The 24,013-nt window shown below is 37.6% G+C and overlaps 1 protein-coding gene across 2 annotated transcripts in view; it reads left to right on the forward strand.

The window, feature by feature from the left end:
• FAM241A (family with sequence similarity 241 member A) overlaps window positions 1–24,013 on the forward strand; it is a 273,201-nt gene that overhangs the window by 36,781 nt on the left and 212,407 nt on the right. For both annotated transcript variants that reach the window (XM_068681981.1, XM_068681980.1), the window contains exon 2: window positions 13,823–13,903. In XM_068681981.1, coding sequence (XP_068538082.1) covers window positions 13,823–13,903 — 81 coding nt within the window. The remainder of the gene's footprint in view (window positions 1–13,822; window positions 13,904–24,013) is intronic.

Consider the following 24,013-nt stretch of genomic DNA (forward strand, 5'->3'; position numbering starts at 1 on the left):
TTATGATGGCTTCATGTCTTCTAATGCCTCAGCTGCACTACTGCAGGCAGCCCTGTCCAGTTGCTGTAACCCTACCATGACTGCTAGATCATACGAATTCGTTAAAGCTAAACCGCATTGTCCACCCCTATTGCAAAATAAAGAGGTGATATGTGGCTTGTTATACAGCTTCTGTTCCATCGTGGTAACTTGGACATATATGCCCTAGGGGACATAAGGAGACAAATCATAGGAAAAAATGAGACAAGCAATTCAGGAAAGGCAAACTACTGTGTGTTCTCCTTCCTTCTTGTCCAAGGCTGCTGTCAATTCTGATATTACAAACTCTATTAAAAATCTGAACCCTTCCTAGACCAACAGATCTTATTTTATGCTCTACTACAGTCCTTTCTGTTCATGCAACCTCCATGTTTCTATTTCCATTAGCTCTGCCTCTGTAAGAGCTGTTCAGGGCTGGGGAAGGGGAAGGCGTTTTGGCTGGGCCAATTTTATGCATTATTCAGTTCAGCATGTGTGCTGGCAATGACCGTCCAGTATATATAACAGTGATATGGCTGGTATAGCTAACCAAAGTATTTCTACCTTCTCTCCTCAATAGCTTTGGATTTAAGGAGTTCTTAAGCTTTGACAAATTTTGGCAACAGCTATAAATCGACTTCATTTAATACCTGGTATTTCCCTAAGGCTCTTACTTTCAAAGGCTCTTAGGCTCCTTTCTGTACTTTTGGTACATTTCCAGCTTTTATGTCCTTGCAATAAAATGGAAATAACACAGTTGAGTCTATATAAATAGCCATATAATAATAATATATCAACGGAAACTTTGCTGAGAGAGGACCCTGTAAAATGCAGTTGTAACAGTGCTCTCAGGGAAAATGTACCAGACAGAACAAACAAGTAGAGCAAGACCAAGAATATTCTTCATTTCAGATGTGACTGTTGGCAACTGGACCTGGCCTGCCTCTCTATGAACCAACTAAAGCAGCTGAAAAATGATATATGTGCAGCCCACATGCTGGGCTAAAACCTGATGTATGGCATACTGCAGATCATCCCAAAGTAGGTTAGAGAGAACATAGAGTGATTTTATGGCATGGGGAGACAGGGTGGGTGGCACAATAACGCAATTTTTTTGCGTGTGTCCAGTAAGAATTCGAGGCTGGCTGTGGCAGATAATAATCGCCAGGCATCACCGTGCTGGTGGATGGCAATCCAAAATCTCTGAGGTAGCAGGTTTGCTTTCGTAATTGGTGAGGAAAGTGCAGGTAAAACAAAAGAAGATTCAGCACTCTCCCTTTTTAGGGATTAGAGGTGTTATTTCTGAATTAGTAGGGTATTAGACAAGTATGAACACACTATAAATTGATTCAAATATTTCCAATTGGCTCTTCGGAAAACTTCTAAAATGAAAATGTATCCATAAAATTGCCTTTGGGGAACACTGCTATTGTTTAACCATAAATAAAATGCATCAACTTTTCTTTAACTGAAATGTGAAGGAAAGGCAGAGACATTTTTCCAGCACCTGAAAAAAAAAAAAAAATCCAACAGGTGGTTTCCATTTACAAAAGAAAAGTAGTGACCAAAATTGTTTGCTTAAAACCAAAATTAATATATCCTACTTAATCTATATCTCTGTATAGTTAATACCAGTGAGAATTCTGCAGCATTGGAATAATAACATATTTTTATAAACATGAAATAAATGACCTGGCTAATATTTTTCCAAGCTAAACTGGAATTCATAATCACTGTAAAACTTATGAGCTGAATAAGATGTCTGTTTCTTATGCATTGAATGCGATGACTGTTTCCATGCACCATTTATATTTACCTTGTTTAAGATGAATCATGTTCACTGTAGTTTAAGACAAAATACTTGTATGTATGCGGGTTACTTTCAAATGGTGTTTCATTGTTGTAGCTCCACTTTTCTGTCACTATTTGCACCAAAGGAAGAAAGGAGACACTAGCAGTTCCTGTACAAGTTCCTTTGAAGAACCAACAGCAACCTTCCAGCACTTTCCCTGCCCATAGCCACTTTAAAAGTAACTTCCACTTAAACTGAAAGCAAATTGTTTTTTCAGGGTAATTTAGGGATAATTAATGTGCTGGTGAAATTACAGCAAAATACATCTTCAAAGGACTTTTCTTACCATCCGTGTGATGTGTTCCTTCTGGCAATGGCTGTGGTAGGAAATCCTTAATTTCTTGCATTTCCTCCATGTGATGAGGATTTGAGCTGAGGGATGAATCTGCAAAATAGCGCCAGGCTTACCTGGCCAAGGCAAGGTGATTTGCATCCTCCTGGCTTTTGCAGGATCCAGTGCAGAGTCAGACCATGGTTGTCCCTTATACACCTGCTGTTTTTGCTGGGGCAAATAGTCTGAAGGGGAGAAAAGACTATATACCACTGCCATTCCTAGCATGCGTGTCAGCACTGGTGTGAAGTGACCCTCAGTATGCAGATGTAACTAGCCTTTTTATTCTGGGGCAGGGCAGAAAAGCAAATTTCTTCCAATTCAGTCTGTGTGTATGAGCCTGCTTTGCAGCAATGGAAAGATTATAACGAAGAGATGCTCTTGGGTGCATTAAGAATTGTCTACTTTCAAATAAGAAATGTGGGTAGAGGTAAAGAACTTGAAATATTATACCTCCTCTACAAACATTTAGGCTACAGCATCCTCCAGGAGGGGAACTGAAAAGATCTTTTTCTTTTTTCTCCTTGGTTTCTTCTTGGGTGTTAGAAATGTGCACTTGAAATTTGCAACATTTGGCTTCCTGGGAAAATAAATGAGGTGATGTTAACTTTTTCTTTCAAATTCCGTAAGCGATTGAATCTGTAAGTTTAACTCTTGCGGCAGGGCACACATTTTGCCTGACTGGCAAGGCGTTAATGTCCAAGTGTAAAGGAGAAGAAGATGTTACTTCCATTCCTCAGTCTGTAATTTATGCTCTGTATTTCTAGCTGCCCCAAGCTTTGCACCTTCGTGGTAATGCCAGGTAATAAAGGAAAGGGTCTGTTTTTATTCATAGTAGTTAGGAAGAGGTTTCCAACAGTTGGCTGCTTTTTTTTCCTCCTTCCTGTGTGATTTCTTGCGTCATATTAGGAGAAATTCAGGACTTATTGTATGACTTCCCCTGTATTTTTTCAGGGAAGAGGTGACCGGCACGGTATTTTTGGTTCTTCTATGAAGCACAAAGTAACTGAGGTCTGACAGAGAAGGTATCTGATGCATGGCTTCTACATAAATTTTTTGGGCTAAAAGATGGTTGGCCAAGACTTGGATTCTTATTGAATCTGAATGGAAGTTCATGCTTGAGGTTCACTTATAGTCAAAAGTCAAAAGGATATCCATCCTGCTCTTTGGAACTCATTCTTTCCCTTTGGAAGCCTTCATTGCCATTGACCTGGAGCATCTCAGCTGTGCTAAATATGTAGCATATCAGTTATTCATTTTGTGAAATAAAACAGTGTGGAAGGGCAAAACAAAAAAAAATGAAATTTGAAAATAGTCCTATGAATATTTAATAATAATGATTTATTGTCAAGGTTAAAAGCCAACTGATTTTATCATTTCCAGATGCAGTGAGTTGAGGACTGTTACGCCATTGTTTATGAAAGCAGCACCTACAGACTTTTTTTTTTTTTGATAAAACAAAGACTGATTATAAGATACTGCATTTAAAAGGAAAATCTGAAAGAAAGATATTCAGTAGGTATTTGCATTCTTTTGGTCTCATAAATGGTAAACCAAAAGTATGAATAAAGCAGGTGCACTTCTCATTCACCAACCTGTAAGTACGCATGTTTTTATCCTGTTTCTCTTGGAAACTTGTAGTTGGGAATGTTTCTGTGGTTACATCTTTGGTTTTTCCTTTTGTTACTTTCACCATAAGACTAGGTTTCTGGTTTTGTTTTAGTTTTGGAGAGTTCGCTAAAACTGCAAGAGTCTCATTCACAAAGTTATATGTATTATTCAAGCAACTCTGACAAATACTGTTATCGTCTCATGTTGGAAGTGTTTGTATAGGACCAAATATTCTGATTATACTCCTTTAACCCATTTCTTTAAGCATAAGTAAGAACCTCTAAGTTTTTTGGAGGACATATGTTCTAGTAGAAATTGGATAAAAAAGAGGCCCTAATGTTCCAGACGTGCATATTTCGTAGACAGAAAAGACACAACTCTTCCCTTTCTGCCTCAAAGAAATGAGCAAAAATTAAAAACCTAAACTGGAAATAAGCTGCACTTCAATAAATAAGATCTATGAATTTACTCAACTACTGAAGATCTGCTAGTGTGTCCTACTCTCACTTTAGCCTGGCAAAGGCTCAAATAAGGCACGTCTTCAATTCTATATTATGTATGTATATAGGGCCCTAGTGAGGGGCCTCTTAGGTTTCCAACAATTCACGTAAGCAGTTGTGTCCAGTTAAACTGGTGTCTGTAAGCTATAATTCAGTCCTGTGAACATTTATATTCCTTCCCATGATGCAAGTCAGGGGTAATTGTACTGAAATAATCTTGTGCTAGTACAATTTCAATCAAGGTGATGTTGCGAATAATTAAATACACGATGAAAAAGATGTGAAAGCTGTTTGAACATTTAATAGAAAATGTGACTGATACTACTCCCATGCTGACAATGCCTGAGAATAAGGTCTTACAGTGAACCTATAAGAGCTTAGATTTTATTCCCTGCTTTATGTGGTATCTTGTATCTTAAAAAAAAAAAAAAAAGTTATTAAGCATGACTAATGGCACACGTTAGCTCAATTCAGACTCATTGGTAATGGATTGTCTTCATTAAAAAATTCTTGTGTGAAAGCTTCATGTCTCTTATACTCTTACAATGCTTAAATTTCATGTAAAAGATCTGATGAAAGGGCTAAGGCATCTTTATTTTTGGTTAAGAAATTAACAGAGTATAAACGCTATTCAAGTAATGCTGGTGTGGCTCTAGTCTGTCCTGGTGTTGGTGCATTTAAAACGGTGTTGAAAAATTGGAGAGGGCAAAGAGGACACAAAAATGAATTAAGGACAAAGGGAGAAAATGTGCTGCAGTGAGGGAATTAAGGAGCTCTAGTTTATCAAAAGGAACACAGATGTTATTGAATTACAAGGTCTAAATGTCTTTATGGGGAGAAGAGGGCTGGATAGTAAAGGGCTTTTCAATCTAGTAGAGAAGCATGACAAGAAACAATGTCCTTCTAGTTAAAAATGAAGTACAAATGTTTGAGTGAGGATAATCAACTGGGGAAAAAACAACTCAGCAACTATAAGGGAGAGGATTCACCACCTATTTTTCTTCAAATTTAAGGTGAAATACATTTCTAGAACAAATCCTCTACTTGAGCATGAACTTTTGGTCTGGATGCAGGCACACTTTAGTTACTTTGCTTCTTTTTACCAACAAAAAAAAAGAAAAAAGAAAAAAAATAGAAGGTTGGTGTTTCAAAGATTGTTTCTTCTTTTGTTTGTGATAAAGCTAATGACTATTAGCTTTATAGCTAATAGGTTTTTCAAGATACCCCTAAAACGTTTTACCAATGACTCTTATAGGAGTGGGGGATTTGGACCACTTCACAATAACCTTAATTGTGGATAATTTTAGGTGCTCTCCAACCTGCTCAAGTAATCTGACATCTCTCTCTTCCTACAGTGGTTCCAGGTCCTTGAAATGTGTAATTTTTAGAGTTGGGATGCTCTGGTTAGCAGCCACTACATTTTTCTGTCTCATATCTCTTAGAGAAAGAGATTTCTTGGGTGAAAAAATGGACTTTACTGTTCTCCTTTCACTCCAAATCTTAAAAGAATATTTTTGTTGTTTGCCTAAAGAAAGCCCAGTCTCAAGGGCCTTTCATCCAATATGCACGAAAGGCAAACATAGGCTAGGTGTACAGCTGGCCTGCACTGCTATTGAAATCGAGACTTTCAGCTGTCTCATGACAAACTCCTTGCCTCCTGAAGCTGATTTTCTGTACCCTTCACTGATTTCAACCTGGTATACAACCAGAAAAAATCTGAGTGCTTGTATCTGGTTGGTTTGAGGGGGTTGTGTTGGTTTTTTTTGTGTTTTTTTTGTTTGTTTGTTTTGTTGTTTTTTTTTCTCCAGTGACATTTCCCCCTCCTCCTCCTCCTCCCCCCCCCCCAAAAAAAAAAAAAAAAAAAAAACTTAATCCACTTAGTCTAAGTCTTATATGTAATGTTGTTTCTTGTTCTTGTCATTAGTCCTCTTGCTTAGATGGGAAGAACTTCCTGGCAGAGTAGGTTTGCAGTCAAAGCTTCAGTGCAGTGTGATGCTGGGACATTGCACTCTGTGTTATTCAGAAGACAGTGATACTTCCATAGGATTTCCGATTTATTAAATAACATGAGAGTAACCGTAGGATGGGCTCTGGTCAGGCAGTACTTCCTCTGTCCTGTTTCCCTAGCTTTTTGAGACCTGCCAGTACAACACAGTCCTCATATTGAACACCATGACCACCTTGAACATACCCCTTATTGAACATACCCCTTACTTTGTCCTGGCATTTTGCTGGGGTAGAGGACAGGAGAGAGGGAGAACATGCTGTCTCCGTAACTGCCTTGCCTCTCTTACTAGAACAAGCAGTTAAGCAGAGCTAGGTATCCTGGCGGGAGATCAGGCAAGGTCTAGATAAGAAATAGGAGATCGCTGACCATGTAGGAGACAGGAGGGAAAGGCTTGGCTGCACCAGGCAATATGTTTAGTGCACACCTGGTAACAGGGTTCATTTTTCTACTATTTTTAGCCAATTTCTTTCAAGTACAAGGGGTATTGGCAGGGCCATGTACACATTTGTTTTTACATTTTGTGAAAGTCTAAAGAACTTTTTTATGTTCATTCATTTTCTTGACTCAGAACAGTCAGTGGATAAAATTATAGCATGTTTTTCCCTGTGAGGCTGTTAATAGTCATAGTATATAGTTTGAGAATCTGTTTCTCTTTAAATTTATCTTAATTTGCAGTTATTCCATCAATATATTTATAAAAGGGACAAAATAGACATCTCTTAAATACATTTCTATTTTTTGCTTTTTGTTTTTTTTTGTTTTGTTTTTTTTAATCAAGTATTTCAGATTAAAAATTTACATAGAATTTTTTACCTGCAAAAAAGACAGGTATTTTAAGCCTGTATTTTATGAGAATGCCATACTATTTAACAAATCATCTTAAGGATTAAGATTGCTTTTTCTCACACAAGTTTCATGGGGAAAAATAGTTCTGATCGATTTACATGATGTAATGGAATGAGCAAAAGCAATAAGGATAGAGAAAAGCACAAACCATTTTCCAATTATGTTTAAATGCTTAGTTATTAGGTACTTCTGCACATGTTTACAAAAATAATAATGCTCTATGAATTTATTGCCTTAAATAGCTAAACACTATTGATTAGTTTTATGGACAACTGCTATATATCATAAACCCAGTCAGAGGTTGTGGTTGCTTTAGAAAAATACATAGAACCATACCTACTCACACATCCAAGTGCCAGGTTTAATTCAATTTCTCGTGTTTTTGACCTGCTAACCATTTCTGAGGGCATATTGCATTACAGCCTGCGTTGCAATGCAGCCACCAGGTTGGGGCTTACCCCAGGGCTGCTGTCAGCCACACTGGGGAGTGATGGCTGCAGGCAGCAGGGGAGAGAGAGGGGCTGAGGATTACAATGCATCATCTGCTCGGGTCATCCAGCGCCTTGTGAGTTTAATCAGGCTTTCTTCATCCTCCATTACACTCATTAGGTCCTGTTAGGTTAGTGCTCAATGTTGATCTGTATCTTGGTCAAGACAATTGCTGCTGATTAACTATAATTACCAGTAATGGTCCCAACCTGCTTTCAAGCAGACTGTTGCTGTCATCTTGTCCAGGGCTCCACTCTGTGATGAGCAGTCCAAATCTGCTAACCGCTTGCTTGCTTGCTGTCTGAAACAGCAAGTTGCTTCTTGTGTGGGCTCATCCCCTCACCCTTGTACTTGCTGTCTATAAACATCCTGACCCTCCTTTTGAGGTATGTAAAAGGTAAAGGTAAAGAAAACAGGAATGAATGGTATGGGGAAGGGGGAAGAGCAGATGCAGAGAATTTAAAAATAAAATACAGAATAGCAAAAATAACGAAGCAATAGGAGAAATATGAGGCTTAACGCTAACAAAAGAATATAATACCCTGTTCTTTGCAATCTGAAGTAATAAATTACAAACTAGGACCCGAGCTGAAAATACGTCCTGTGTGAAAAATCTTTGTCTGAGCTCATTTTCCTATGTATATCAGATTATTTGGGGAATAGCTGTCCTTAAAATCAGACCCTTTAGATTCAAGTATTGCTTCAAGAAGTTTTAGCTTGTGGATGGTTTTCTGGTCAGCCTTATGAAAGCCTCTATATGCTTAGACTTTGCTACAACCATAAATAATCATGAGTCGAGTCAGAATTTATAGTTAATTGTGGTATGAATACTAAGGTCATGTAAATGTTTACATTCCCAATTCATAGTTACAAATAATGCCTGCTAAATTTCCTACTGACTTAAACTACAAATAATTTGGGGAATGAAACTGAACCCTAGTTATTTGTGTCTTTGTTCTGCAGGCATCAAAAGAATGATTATCTCAAAAAATAAACAAAACAAAAACCATTAACGGAGTTTGGACATAAGGGTAGACAGACAGTAATGCTATCCTAAGCAGCCAGTAAATTTTCAAAGTCAGTGCACGTAGCCGTGCTCACAGAACCCAGAATTTGAGTGCACACCCGATACTGTAGTTGGGGTGGGGTTTTTGTTCAAATGATCTTCAAATGAATAAGGCAAGAAATTTATGAGGAGGGAGGATACAGTGAAGTAATCCCAATATTTATATATTTACTCAGCATTTATCTTAAAAATACTCCTTGAGGATAAAAGGATGCCAGTTTGGTTACAAAATTAAATACTTGAATGATGTATCTGTTTGTCTAGCAAGAAATTGCACTGGGAGGTGCTTCCACTCAAAGGACAGAATGAAGGGAAAATTGATATTTTCATGTAATGAAAGTACATACTTTCTATGAAGTACATAGAAACTACATAGTATGTAATAAAACTACGTAGTTTATGTATGTGAGATCAGCTGTAGAAACAACTAGCTGTTCTAAACATGGTGTTTTATAACTTTCAAATATTTGATTTTGCATTCTAAAGAAGTATTTTCAAAGATATTCACTGTGCAGCATACTACGTTTCAAGAAAGGAAAAATAAGTTCTGGTGCTTTGGCAAGTCTAACTGTGGATCAAATCTAGCTGAAGTCCCTATGTCACCTAATTTTATTGATACCAGCATGCATCCAGATACGTGCCAATTTTAAAGATAATTGTGTTCCTACCATGAAAATGCCTCTGGTATGTTTTCTTTATGTGGCAAGACATAATGACAATCAATACTGGTTTACAGCTGCTTTTCGTCTCCACAAGAGATGCATATTTTACAATACCACAAGATACAAGAATTTTGTTTGCTATTTAAATAAACTGAGTGGGGGGAGAGGGAGGGAAGAAAAAGAAAAAAAAATCACTAGCATGTGGTGAATGCAACAGATCTGATAAATTGTATTAGTACTCATTTTTATTTGCTCAGTCCTGAATGAACTAGAGAGCTTTCTTTTATGTAGCTTTTCTTGAAACACATTCATCTCAAATTTCATTATAAAACTATCTTTTATATCACACTAAGGAACCTTCAGTGTGTAATACACACACATAGCATGTCCATATTTATATACTGCACTCATAGTCCTATAAACACATACACACTGCATAAACGTGTGTGTTCAACTTCTGGGAGTATTTATGTTCCTAATGTATGTGTACTTTCAAAATGTATATATTTATATACCTCACTATTTATGCATGACGTGTGTTATAGATAGAGCATGTAGTGTTTTATCTGAGTAGTTTAATATTTCTGTCAAGTGCTTTAATTCCTTGTTGAACTGAGTATTTGGCCTTTAGAATTAAGACAGTTTCTAAGCAAGAAATAATAAATAAAATTTTAGTATAAAACAGTTTAATGGTTATAATAGAAAATACATTTACATTGTGAACATCAAATTATAGTTCATAGACTAGCCCGTATTTTTTTAATGTTGGCAGTAGCTCAATAGCTTTAAATAGGATTCTTTTATACACGTGTGTGTATAAAATATATATTTTTTTAAATCTCAAAAATCACTACCTTTTTGCAGTTTATAGAAGGAAATGGAAATTGCGGGCCAGGAAATCACATCCCAGAAAGATCACGTCCTTGTGACAATTTATCGTGGAAAAAGACATGTCTTCCAATTGAGATGTAAAGCTGTGGTCTTACAGCTTGTGGTCAATGAAGACGCTTGGGGTTTTTTTGCTATCTCTTGCAAGAACAGGGTTATTAGCCCCTGAAGTCTTGGTTACATTCCAGTTTTAATAACTACACTTTGCCTACGTAATTCCCACTGTAGCTTCAGGTGGATTGTGGAATTTTCTTCACTTCCTGTCATAAACTATTCTGTAGTGTTACTGTGCAGCAGCTGCTATACTGCACTGCTACTGTTCAGTGCTTCTCCCCAAACTTATGACCCTTTTTATTTAATCTTACATCATTTTTTGGGTTTATACCAGTATTTCAAATGACACATATTACAAACCATTACGAACTGGAAGCTATTATAAAAGCTTTACTTGCTGTTTTCAAGTTGCGTCTTTTGTGTTTGCTTGAGAGTCTAAAAATGGAGTATCGAAGACTCAAAAAATATTAGAAGGAAATGACACTAATTTTAGTGGCCTTACTTCCTCTGTGAGTCTTTATCCATTAGTGATAAATGGAGATTAAAGACCATTTAAATGCATTTCAGATGGGCTGTACTCACATATTGTCATCTGTACTCTTCCACAGGGGAAGCTGAGGCAGAAGAGCAAAGGGAAGTTATATTAACTGATTTATTTTTTTTCTCTTGCCCACTCAAATAATATTTACTGGAATTTTGAACAAAAGATATTTAGTGTTTTCACTCTTCTGTTCCAGTTCTATGTGCCTTGTTCAGAGGACATATTTAATATTTACATTTTCTCCAATAATTACTTGATTGACCCAATTTTTTTTTTACTTCTTGCTGTCTAATTCGGTTAACCTTGGCTTATATTTGTTCTTGGTTTTATTTAATACTCAGAGTAGTATCTTTTTCTGTTTAGGATTGATTGACAGTGGAATATTCTGGCTAAGAGCTACAGAGTCAAACCACAGACTGAGACACTGTACAGACTGTACATCCTTGGAGCCTGCCAGCAGACTGTTTCTTGCAAAATACTACCAAGTATAACTATGAATTCTGGAATAACACTTTCTTGGCTATTTGTAAAGACAATGTGGAGTGTAGTTACTATGTTTATGTTTCTTGCTAGAAAACCATAATCAGACGGATGCATGATAAATCTTTCCTGTGATTATTTCCCGGCAGTTGTTGTGCATGTAAGAAGTGCTCTCATTCATCAGCATACTTTGTGCTTTTTTCGGGCCTCACTGTTCCCAAGCTGATGAAGTAGGAAGGACAGGAAATCACAGCACCTTCCAGCAGTGCTTTCCTTGCCATGGGTGCTGGTCTCTGGGTGGTCACCTTAGCGTGTTTCATTCTGATAGAAGTGCACCTGCAAATGACAGGGTTTGTGCAACCATCTTGTGGATGGGCAAAAGCGTGAAACTGAGCAGCTTCTGCTTTCAACGGGTTGGGCAAGGGGAAGCGTGTTTGGAGAGATGTCATGAGGTAATGGGATGGATCAGTGCTCAGGCCAGGTGCGTGCCAGCCCCTGCTGCCCCTCTGGAAGGATGGGAGGAGGCAGCTGAGCACGCCTTTCCTCTACAGCATCTCAGAAATTGTGAGGCTTGCCAGTTTGCTCACAGGATGGTTTTACGTATAGGTTATTTACCATGTTAACTTTACATCCTTTAAAGCACTGCTGAGGTGGAAAATGCTGTAAACCTACAACCGTTGCTCTGCATCATCAAAAGTAGAAAATGGACTAAAACAAACTGCATGCAAAAAGTGAACTTGAATTATGTGGTTAACGGCCTTTTTTTTTTTTTCCTTTTTATATCAAAATAAATGCAATCAAGACTGATTTTTAATCATAAGTAATAATGAAATTGTATTACACCATCTCTTTGAACTCACTCCTGGTACAGTCGATGGGCTACATTTAAATATTTATCTTCCTCCAAAATGGTAGACTTCATATAATTTCTGTCAATTTTGTAGTGATTTTACATCCTGTCTAATTTTTGCTATGTTTGGGGAGGAATTCTTGTTTTTTGTTTTGTGGGTTGTTGTTGGGGTTTTTTTGAGCATGTGTGTGTGCCCACGCATATTTGAGGGCATCGTTACAAGACCTATCGCCCTAACCGTCCAGCCCGGCCCTTGTGCCCCGGAAACTAAGGTAGATGAAGTTGAAAGGCAGTTTTTGGAAGGTTTATTTCCAAAGGGCCGCGTGAGAGGAGCCGGCGTTTGCCCATCGGGGGCGGCGGCCGCCCGCTCCCCTCAGGCGGCCCGGCCCTGCCCGCGGCGGGCGCCATTTTCTGACATTCCTCAAGCGGGTGCTGCCATCTAGTGCCCGCCCCGGGGCTGTGCCCCCGCCGCCCCTCTGCGGGCAGCCGGCTCTGTGAAATTAACCTCTCCTTCCCGTAACTTGTGACGGGGAAAATCGGGGTTTTTACACGCCGCCCAGCCCGCGGGGGAAAGAGGGGCTACCCCATGGGAAGGGTTTGTGCAGGGCTGTGTGGGCGAGATGCGGTCTCTCGTCAGGGGGCTTCCCGAAAGGATTTGCTAAACGCCCCGTTTCGAAGCGGTCAAAGACCTGTCCTCCACACAAGCAGCAAAACCTCAACACTCAAACGTTTTTATTTCGGGGAAGGGGATGCTGCTGATGCGCTTTTGATTTTTAAAACTTTTTGTCGAATAGTATTCATTTGACACTTGTGTATTTTTAAGGATAAAAAGACATTTAGAAGACCTGACATCGATAGACACTTTTTGTAACTTGATTTTAAGGCAGGGAACTGGGATTTAGTTTTAGTTAGATTTAGAAGCTTTCCTGTAGTTTTCCTAATTTGGACTGTGAACCACGATGCTCCTAGCAATGACAACCAAAAACTTGATGTAATTTGACCCAAAGGAGAAATGCTTTTCCGTCAAAGTAAATGACACACAAGAAGGTAACTGTGAAAAGTAAATAAATTCCCTACTAGTTTAGTACAACTTTGGAACATGGTTCTTGACTTAGTATATCGTGCTCTTTTTTTATGCACATGTGATTAACATCATACAATTGCTGAAGCTGTATATTTGGCTCTGAGGTGCTCTGTCTCAGTCTTTTTCTTGCAATAGCACTTGTCTTGCTAAGGGCTTCTGATCACCATGGGCAGGCTTAAAAAAAAAAAAAAAAAATCTTAGATCCATGCAGCAGCAGTCTTCTTTAATATCCTGCTCTCCTGGGTCTCTAACGAGAACAGAAGAGTTTTACCCGTGATATTTAAAGCAAACCCCTGTTCTTCCTATCAAAAATACTGAAGCATGTTTTCTTCCTTTTATAAAATCAGATTTTGAACCAGGGAAATGCGTGACATTTTGAGCACTTTGTAGCATGACTTATTTGAGGGTTGAGAAACGAGCTTCAAGAGGCTCTTTTTATGAGTTTGTCTTCAACTTTGAAATCTAATGTGGGATTTTCTGTTTTGTGAAGTTTCAGGAACAGTGCTCTAATCTCATCTTGATCTCTCTTCTCTCCTTTCCAGCACACATATTGGGAACAGATAGACAAGAAACCAGTGGAAGGTCAGAGGAATATTTTAAAGAGAGAAGAGGCATCACCTGGGGTAAGTGGGGGGTGATGCCGGGGAAAGGATGAAGTGAGTCAGCATGACACACATGTCCACTTGGAAACCACAGCGAGATCTTCCCAGTGCACTGTATGAGCCTCTTAAAAGCAAAATCCAGACAGAGTCTGTCTCTCTATAAATCTTTTCCCCCTTTCCATTACTAGTTGGGTATTGTTGGCTCTAAGCCACCTGATTTTACTATGATTTATTAACTGCTATGCATTATATATGAGATTCAGGTTTACTGAAGAGTTACCCTTATGGTCAATGTTGCATACAAATCAGCTACTGTTAGAGAGGTTTATTGCATCTTTTTATGCGGCTAGGAGTTTTGTTAGGTCGTGTTAGAATTTGTGACTTGTAAAACAATACCTCAAAAAAAATCCTCATCTGTGTTTCACATGGTGCATGTACTACATGGAGTACATCATATAGCACTGTTTGGCTTACAATCATTCCTAAAAAAACTGAGTACGTGGGCAGACTTGGGAGGGTAGTAGAGTGCTGTGTTGTTTTTTTTCCCCACAAAGTTCCTTAAAAAAAAAAAGTATTACAGTGTTAATGAAATTGGTGTTTTGTACCAAAATAGAAATGTGTGAATGAATGAAATAAGGGCTAAAACGTTCAGTTGTGTTGAAAAACTAGCTGTGGTTTAGACAATAATACAGCATGTTTGAGAGATGCTGCTGCTTAAAGAAGTTACACTGCTATGCATTCCTTACTGCTGTTCTTTCTCACATTACTTGGTGGAAGCTCTGCAGCAGAGTTTGGCCTTTGGCCATAACCTTGTCTGTGATTATTCCAGTGATGACCAATGCCTCTCTTCCAACGTGGAGTATTTCTTTATGGCATCTTATCCTTTCATTTTCTACATTCAGATTAGTTGTGCTCTAAAGATCAGTAAATAAACATGGGAGGAGAGGAGGGAGTTGATTTTAATCTAAAAAAATAAATACTGAACATGTTTCAATAGTTTGGGGATTTTTTGCAAAGGGCAGGGAGGGAGGACAGGAAGAAGAAAGAGGTCTTTTTTGTTGTTGGCTTTTTTTTTTAAATAAAATAATACAGTAAGTTGCAGAGGCAGAAATGACCATAGGGATGTCAAAAGGATGTGGGGAGGATAAAAGGTAGAATACAGGGTTTCACCATGTCTGAAATGTTGCTGTTATATTTAAACCACAAGCATTGCAATCTGTTTCAGACTGACATGTGTTATGAAGTGTTTGTGAAGAAAGGAGTTATTGTTAGGTAAAAAGCATTATATCCTAAACTTGAGTTAAGCAAATATTTCTGATTTTGATTCCTTGCCAAAGATAGTCTCGACAAACTACAGAAACATTTATAGACATTATTCTTTTATATAAGATTTCTCTGTACTACATTAATTTATTTTTAATGTATTTAGTAATGAGATAACAGAAAGAACTAATTTATTTGAATTAACTTTTTACCAAATTGTATCACAAATTTAAGCACTGTTCCTAAAAGGCAGTTTGTAGAGAACCATGTTATAAGCATATGAAAGCCAGGAAAATGATTCTTGCTTCTTGAGATATGAATTTAATAGCATTTTATGTATTCCAGATACAAACAGCTTGATAGCTTCAGGCAACATATAAGTGACTCTCCTATCACTATTTACACACAGTTGAGCTGCTTCTTTTAGTTTTCTTCTTTTTTTTCTTTTTTTCTTTTTTTTTTTTCACAAAAGAATGAAACAATCTGTTGGAAGAGAAAACTTTGGGGTAGCTCCTCAGTGGTGTCCCACTAAAGATATTTAACCTGACAGATCACACAGAAAATACTTCAGATTACCTCTTTGTACTTGTTTTGAGTTATTTCAGGCATTTTACAAATAATACATGCTTCGATATTTGAAATATATTTGAATGTAAATCACTACCACTGTCTTCTGATGCATGATTTATTTTATAGACAGATAAAATTGAAGATAAATAAAAAAGTGATGATTTCAGCTTGTCCTAATGCAGGGCTAATGTTGAAAGACATACAGCTTCTCTTCATTGACACTTGGAACCAGCCCAAAGTTCTCTTTCCTTGGCAAAGCAGCCACTGTGCTGCAGACAAAAAACTAATTAAACTTACTACCTGTGGCAAGGATGTTTAGAAATTCACAGAGTTCAAGCAACCAGAGCAAAGCATTGGTTTTCAGCTTTCAGATCCATTTTTTGATAACATTCTGTGTGGTAGAGTTTTTTGTTGTTTGGTTGTTGGTTGTTTTGTGTTTTCTTTTTTTGAGAACTGTCTTCTTATAGGAAGCCAAACATAACTGTAGCAAATATTCCCATTGTAAGTCACTGCTTCTTTCCATGTATTCTGTAAAATAATACGCTCTCATAATGAAAAAATGGTGAGGAGAAATAAGACAAATAAAAATGAAACATTTAGCAGATGACTAGAATGGTATTATTAGCCACTGGAATGATACGGGTTGATGAAATCACAGCACTGAGGCAATGTTTTGACTGACTTGTTCAGTTTCCTGTATGAGTGACACAGCAAAAATTTCATGGCTTCTTACATTGGCATTTCAAACACTCCTTGTCAAAGCTAGTGAAAACATAGCATTCTCTTGTGCCCTTGCCGTTTGAGTATAAAAGGCAAAGCAATTTACTAGTTCATCTCTAATCTGCTTGCAATCCTCATCAACTCATTTGTATGTTTTTCTACTTTATGTGTGCCAAAGAGTAGAAAATGATCCCTACTGAAATACACCAAAAAGAATTTTTCAAGGACAGGTCTAACGTTACAAGAAATCTATTTCTTGAACGCATTATACAGTTGTTAGTGTTACTGACTGAACGGGACAAAAATAGAATGAGTGGGTAAACATTGTGATATCCATATGTATCTGATTATACATATATTGAATATACTGCTTTCTGCTCAGAACATAATTGTGAAGTGTTCCAAGATAATCTGAAGACATGCTGCTTTTTTAAGGCAACAATATTGGCATCTGATATGGTGATCTTGTGCCATGTTGTCATGAGAGAGGTTACTATGTAGCAACAGTTCAATATCATCCTTTGGACTTTTCTGATAGACCACTTAACTATCTCAGCTTTTCCAGTGATCATCTCATTTATCTAGGATTATTGCAGTGAATTTACTGTTTGGTTTTCTTCCAGAACTGAAATGTCAAGTCCGGTGTCATGTATGCAGTAGCTTTGTGCTGTGAGAGCTCAACAGATCCACCAAAAGCTGCTAGTAGTTGATCTTTGGATAGAGCTAGAAATAAATAAATCCTCTTTAGCAGATCAATATTCATCCCATTTAATGCTTGATGTGAAACTTGTGGATTTGAAGTAGTAATGCTGATGTACAGCTAATCGTTGAAATGGGCATTAGGGCTTTTATAGCATGGCAACATATTGTCAGACAGGAAGGAGGAAAGTGTTGAGTGCATCCTTAGGGGGGGAAAGAACTCTGTAACAATATGCAATTTAATGCACATTTTTAATCCACACAGTGTCCTACATTGCAACAATTTGCTAGGTTACAGACTAATACTGTACATGCAGTGTTTATTCCAGGAGTTTACTTAGTAAAGCAGATGATTCCCCCTTTAGTGCGTCTTTGAGTCTAAATATAGTCATCCAGTCAGATTTCAAGAAATAATTTCCATTTTTAGTACTCTCATTTCAACTAGTTCCTTATCTATCCAACTGTATGCAAGTACATGGAATGTGCATTTTCCATGGTACAGAATATATATTCATCCAGTAGTGACCATGCATATGCATTTTTGTAGACAGACCTACATATTAAATTCCTGTGTAGAATTTGTATTGTACAGATTCAAGAGAAATAAAAGGACAACTTCCAGAGAATGGATAAAATATCATGAAAAAGATTCTGGGGCAGTTTTCATTTGAAAAAAAAAGTGTGTGTTTTGTTTTTTTTTTTAAGGATGTTATTTCATGATTTTTTTTTCTTAGTCTACTGTATTAATAGAGCATTTAAATCCATTTTCTATCTTAAAATGAATAAATTAGTCTTATCGAGCGAGTAATTATATTTGAGCATATTAAGATAATATTGAGTATTGACAAACATGGAAAATTGAAGGTTGAGTTTTATTCTGTGCCAAAACTGTGTTCTGATCTATATTGTCTTAATGTTACTATACATAGCTTTGTAATTTTTTGTCATTGCATGCCCAAGCGTTCAAGTTCAGCTCTAGTTTCCAGGTGTTTTGCTGGCCAGCACTTACCTTCCTTAAATAGTAATGGTGGACTGTTACTGGATGGGGAGGCAAGCAAAATGAGCCTCATTTGGTAGGAAATATGCCCTTTTTTTTGGTCAGACAGAAGAACTTGCCCAAAATTGAGATGTCTCATTATCCTTAAAGGTAAAACAAACAAAAAAAGGGCAGTTGTCTAATACTTCCATTATTTCAGAGATACTGATATTCTACCATGTTACACAATATTCAAAAATATGTATTATACATTTGTGCCAGACCCTTATCTGTTTTGCTAAGGAGTACTTTAATCATAAAATTATAAGAAACTTCTAGAGAAATACCTACTGATGCAATGCTTACTGAACCTCTACACTTCTGAAGACAAGGTAAAGCGTGGTAGAGCTGTTAGCTTCCTTTATACTATCAAATCTCTACTCCTTTTAGTAAGTCTTTTCTGCATGACATCAGTTTGTAGTGGGTCCAAGATTTTGCAAAAATAAGGATCTGGGAGACAGCATGGAGGATTAAGTTTATCTACAAAACAGTAAATCACTGGAAAGGAAACAAAAGTCTACTTGTATTTTATGCCATAGAAGGGAGATGGTTTAGAGGACAGTGATGGTGGGAAATCTCTGGGTTGCTCTATCCTCTGTCAATGGTTAACACTCTTTTAGTCTCTAATCTGGTTTCAGTGGCCATGATAAAAAGTGATATGGGTAATAGGTGCTTCTCATGTTGCTGGATTCCCCATCGTAAGAGGGTGCTTTGCAGAAGTGCCCACAAAGTGATTTCACTTGATTGCTTCTATGCCTAATTATCAAAACATGGTATATGACCTGGAGAGAAAACTGTCTGCTGACCACTCCGAATATTCTGCACGTGGCACTTGTCCTGTTTTAACTTCATGCTGCTATAAGATAGAGGTACAGGTTCACACAGCCTTCCTTACACCATGTGTACAGATGACGAGTTGGTTGAAAATTGCAAGCAAGACGTTCTCCATTATAACAGATGGCTGGTCTGGTCATAGATATTTTGGTCTGTTCTTAATTGTGTTCTTATTAAATGTGGTACTCAAGTGCATTAGTCACTCCTTCTGTATTTAAATAGATATTTTGAAGAATCATAAATAATTTTGCATTAAATTATTGAAGACTTTAACTGAGAATTCAATAATATGTTCTGGTTTATTGTATGAATTTCTAAATCAACTCTTGCTCATAAGGAAAACAATCAACAACCCAATTTTCTGCATTGTTTCAATGAAGTTGTTTTAGCTCTCATGATACAAACCCTTCAGTTTCTCCCCAACAATGAAAAGGGCTGGAATTTCCCACTATTAAAGGCTCAAACCTGATCCTAGAAAAGACCCTTACACTGTATGATGAAGCCAAGGAATGACTAGGATTCTGTGCTGATTTTGTAAAAGATTCTTTGAAGTTCAACCTGCATAGCTTTTTTTTTTTTTTTTTTTAAATGGCTCTTTGCCGAATTTTTGTTTTTCATTCTGCTTTCAGAACGTATAGGCGGGTTCAGGCAGGAAGTACAGCCTGGAAGGCTAGGCCAGATCCAGAGGGATTAGTCACAGCAGAAGGCTGCTGTGTGATCCTCTGTTACTTTCTTAGTAGTATGGCAGAAAAAGAAAATACATTCCTGTATGTGTCCAGATCTTTAAGCAAAGCAAATCCATCAGACAGATGGAAAATGAAGTCACCCTAATATGGCATTTAGGAACATTCTTGTCAACGTAAATGCTGATGGTGTTGTCTTTTGTCTTTTTCTTTTGGTTTTTAAATAGCAGGTGATTTTTATGAAACATAATCAACGTTTCTATAAATCATAGTTTCCAATGACAGCACAGCGTATTTTTTTTCCTGCTCTGGCTTTTGGAAAAGCTTTATGCCTAAAGGGGAAATGAATACTTTTTACTCAAGGTAGAAGTTCAAGGGCAAGCTTTCAACTACTTGAGGCTGTGTTGAAAAAGGAGAGAATATATTCCCTCCCTCCACCCTCCCCCCCTACGTTTTACCTAGTGGCCAGTGAATGAAATTTGTTGAAATTACAAAGAAACCTTTTAGGATTTCTGTCCAGCTGCTTAAGTGAAGAAAGGAAAACCTGACTCTCTTTAACATTTTTTTTTTAGCATTTAGTATACGCTTATAATCAATACGGAGAACTCTTTGGAGATACCCTTAGATAATTCCTTATATGGACTAAAGAGTTACAAAAAGATTTTCCTGACCAATTTATCTGAAACTTCAAGAATAAAAATGGCAAGGAGTGACAAAAAGTTTTAGAAGGCTGCTTTAGATTGTTGTCTAAACACCTTTAAACAGATATAATGAGAAAGCTTTAGTTATTTGAAGGGATGCTGTTGCTGATGTTAGGTAGTTGTTTTTGTTTTGTTTTGTTTTGTTCCTCCTATTAATACAAAGTAGAAGAGAGTTTATTTGGTGTATTATATCAGTGTGACATGTGGCTTCTTGATGCTGTTCACACTGCTTTCTGGTCTAACACCCAAAGATGTTAACGATGTTTCACGATTAGTACTGATTGTAAAGGCTTACTTCAAAAAAAAAAAGTGTGTGTGTATATATATATATATATATGTATTTCCAAGGGTGTCTCCTATTAAATTCTATAATAAAACAACAAGACAGTTTGAAACTTTCAGCTCATGTAGAATATCATCTAATTGCCATTTTTGTTAAAGATATTTTTTTTAAGCTCTTGTTGTCTAGAAAACTTATTTCTTTTTCACAGTCCAGAGAGGACATCTGCTATGTAAATACTTGTATATAGATGCTGTATATTTGGCTCTATATATCTCATATTCAGTGGTCTAATAATGAGGCCAACAGACTGAGTTGGCACAGAGAAGCAGAAAAGAGAACGTGGGATATGCTGGAAATGTGTTAAAAGCCTCTCTCCCCTCCTCCGCAGCTAAAGGTAAACGGCAACGGAGTAGTTTTTCCCTTTTAATAGTTCTGAAAACAAAAAGAACAGCAGAGGGAGCCCCTGCATGGCTTAAATCGTTGGTCTTAAAACAGAGCAAAACCTCGCACGGGGCGACAAATCTTTGCCGCCCTCTTTTGAGCCTTTCTCGTGGAGCAGCGGTTTGCAGAGGGCATCTCCGGGTGTAGCTACCCCCAGCAGCCTCCCCTCCCCGGGACAACAGGCAGAAGTTTTGGGGTGCACAGGTGCTGTCGTTCTGTCGGGGTACCCAACAGCACAACCACCCTCTGGGGCTCGGTGTAACCTGCAAAATGCCCTTGCGGATTGCTAGGCTATTTGTTTGTCTTCTAAATAGCTGTGAACATGTGGTATTATAAGAAAGCTTTCATCATACATGCATACATACGTGCACGTAGTGTGCTGAGAAAATATTTACCATATACATACATAAAATATCAGTACTTTGAATTCTGCCTTTTAGGCATTTGTCTTCTGGCAGCATCATTTGCAGAGTCATTGAATATTCTCCATGAATGTTGTGTTGCAATGTATTCACAAGCAGTTTAAGCCCACATATGCAGTTTTCATCTCCTTTGGATGATTTTTGTAAGCATCTGATTAAACGCTGGCAGACTACTAATGCAAGCCTGAGCAGCAAATCTGGAACCAAAATATTCCTAAATTTCAGATGTGCTGGAATAGCCTTATTTTTTAAGGTCACTTCTAGTTCATAAAAAAATGCAGTGTGCTGTTCAAGTGACTATAATACGCTTCAGTTGTAGCTGGTCAATTATGTTTACTGACAAAGGTTTTATAGTTCAGAATGGCTTATCAACCATCAGAGTTTCCCCTGAATGTTCCTATTTTTAGATAAAGTCTTTCAGGTTCATAGTACTCCTTCTGGTCAGAGTTGTACCCTCAGATCATCAAGTTATGCAGAGAGTTTCCCAGTTCTCTGAAGATAAGCAAAACCCAAATGTACCAGCAAATACCACTGGACAGTCTGGTCTCTATTCTTTCTTCAAAAATTTTTGAAAGGACTAGACCTAATCTTGCTGTGGTTTAGGGAAAATTATTCAAATATGAGAAACTTGCTAAAATGTGAAAACTACTGCTTCTCTTGCTGAATATATAATGATAATGAAAAATTATATACAACCAGACATCCTTATTGCCTCCCTGTTAACCAAAGTGGGAAAAACACTAAGGTCTCAGAGGCCATAAGAGTTAGGATCAGACTATGGTTTGATTCCTACACTTGGACCTGTGTTTAGAGCCTGTTAGACAGAAACAGAGTGCTTTGTGTGTACAGGTGAGCTTGCTCATAAAGAACACAGAGAACTTAGAACATTGTTCATAGAGATCTGTCTGTGCAGAGCAACATCCAGACTCTGCCCTGCAGGAGGTGCATTCTTCCACCAAGCCCCACAAGCATTGCAACCTCTTTCCATTTAAGAATTTTCATTGCTGTGTGAGCATGGGATTTGACAGGATCAGAGGTTACTACCACGCTGCCTTTACTGCTGTTTCACTGTGGCCCTTCGGAGTGAGCCAGTCTTGAAATCTGTATTTTATTTCTCTTTTGTGTTATTGTTGGTGGGAGATTTATTTCTATCCTGTTCCTGCTGTCATTATTTTATATAGGCTCTTGTTAGTATTTTGTGTTTCTCATCTCCAGCCTCAGGTCAGTCTAAGTCTGATGGCTCTAAATCCTCCTTGCTTCAAATGTAAGAGAGTTACTAGTCTTCAGTTTCACCTTTACACCTGTCCTGAAACTGTAATTACTTCAGACATATAGCGTTATTACACTATATAACGTAACCACTAATAATATAACCAGCATTGGGTGAAGACAGATCTGCTCACTGTTCATATTATTTTCTTCCAATATTACCTGTTTCATTTGGCATTCTTCTAGTTACTTTTTTTTTTTTCCTCTGGTGGATTTAGCTGTAGGAATTTACTCTGAGGGTCCAAAACTGTCTGCTAGGCTTTACTTTGCCGTCAGACACTTGTCTGCTTTAGCTTCTAAACTTGTCTCTGTGGATTTGTGTAGGACATCTCATTTTGTTAGATTTTATATCTCATCTCATTTCCAATTCTTATTGAATAATAAAAATTATCTAAGGGATGTTATAAATTAGTGCTGGAATGATGCATTGAGAGCTGATTGCATATGTGAAGCTGATGACCCACGTCAGACTAGTGCAAGGACCTGTACCTTGAGCAGGCTTTGGAGTTAACCTATCTGAACATGTTGTGCTGTGTAGGCACACTGCAGGTCAAAAAGGCACAACTCAACATGTAATGAAGCACTTGTTCTCTGAGTATGCCTATACTACACAGTGCTGTGTCCTATAGAGATCTAAATAAATAGGTTTCTGTATTATATATAATAGTATTTTCTCCTCTTATAATGTGGGTCCCAGATGTGATAGGAAAATGTTAAATTTTCACCCTATCTAATTAACCACGCTTTCCTCCTTCACAGAATACATCATCAGCTGGGAGCTAACTCACACAAAGGTCTGGCGCTGGTTTTGCACAAGTGTAAGATGATAAGGATTGGTGCATGTGCTTAGCTGGGATGTGAGTCCCAGGGAAGCCAGTGAAACTGTTCATGTGTTTAACTTTAAACATGTTTGAAAGATCAGATCCCTAGTGGCCAATTCTGTTCCTGATGAACAAGCTGAAATAAAAGCCAGCCTCTGTGGCAGAGCTGCAGGGTGATTTATAAGAAAAAGAAATGCGTGTATTTTTCACTAAAGAAGGTAGGCTTTTTATACTTGGAGTGAATTAAAAACCCTGCCTATTGTACAAATCAGATTTTTTTTTAAGTGGGATTAAATATTAAATGAATTTACAAAAAAGCTAGACATCTTAATAGACATATTAAATAAAATTTACAAGTGCTGAAAAACTTCTCACCCATCCAGTATAGT

The sequence above is a fragment of the Anas acuta genome, chromosome 4 (genome assembly GCF_963932015.1).
Source record: "Anas acuta chromosome 4, bAnaAcu1.1, whole genome shotgun sequence".
Classification (NCBI taxonomy): Eukaryota; Metazoa; Chordata; class Aves; order Anseriformes; family Anatidae; genus Anas; species Anas acuta.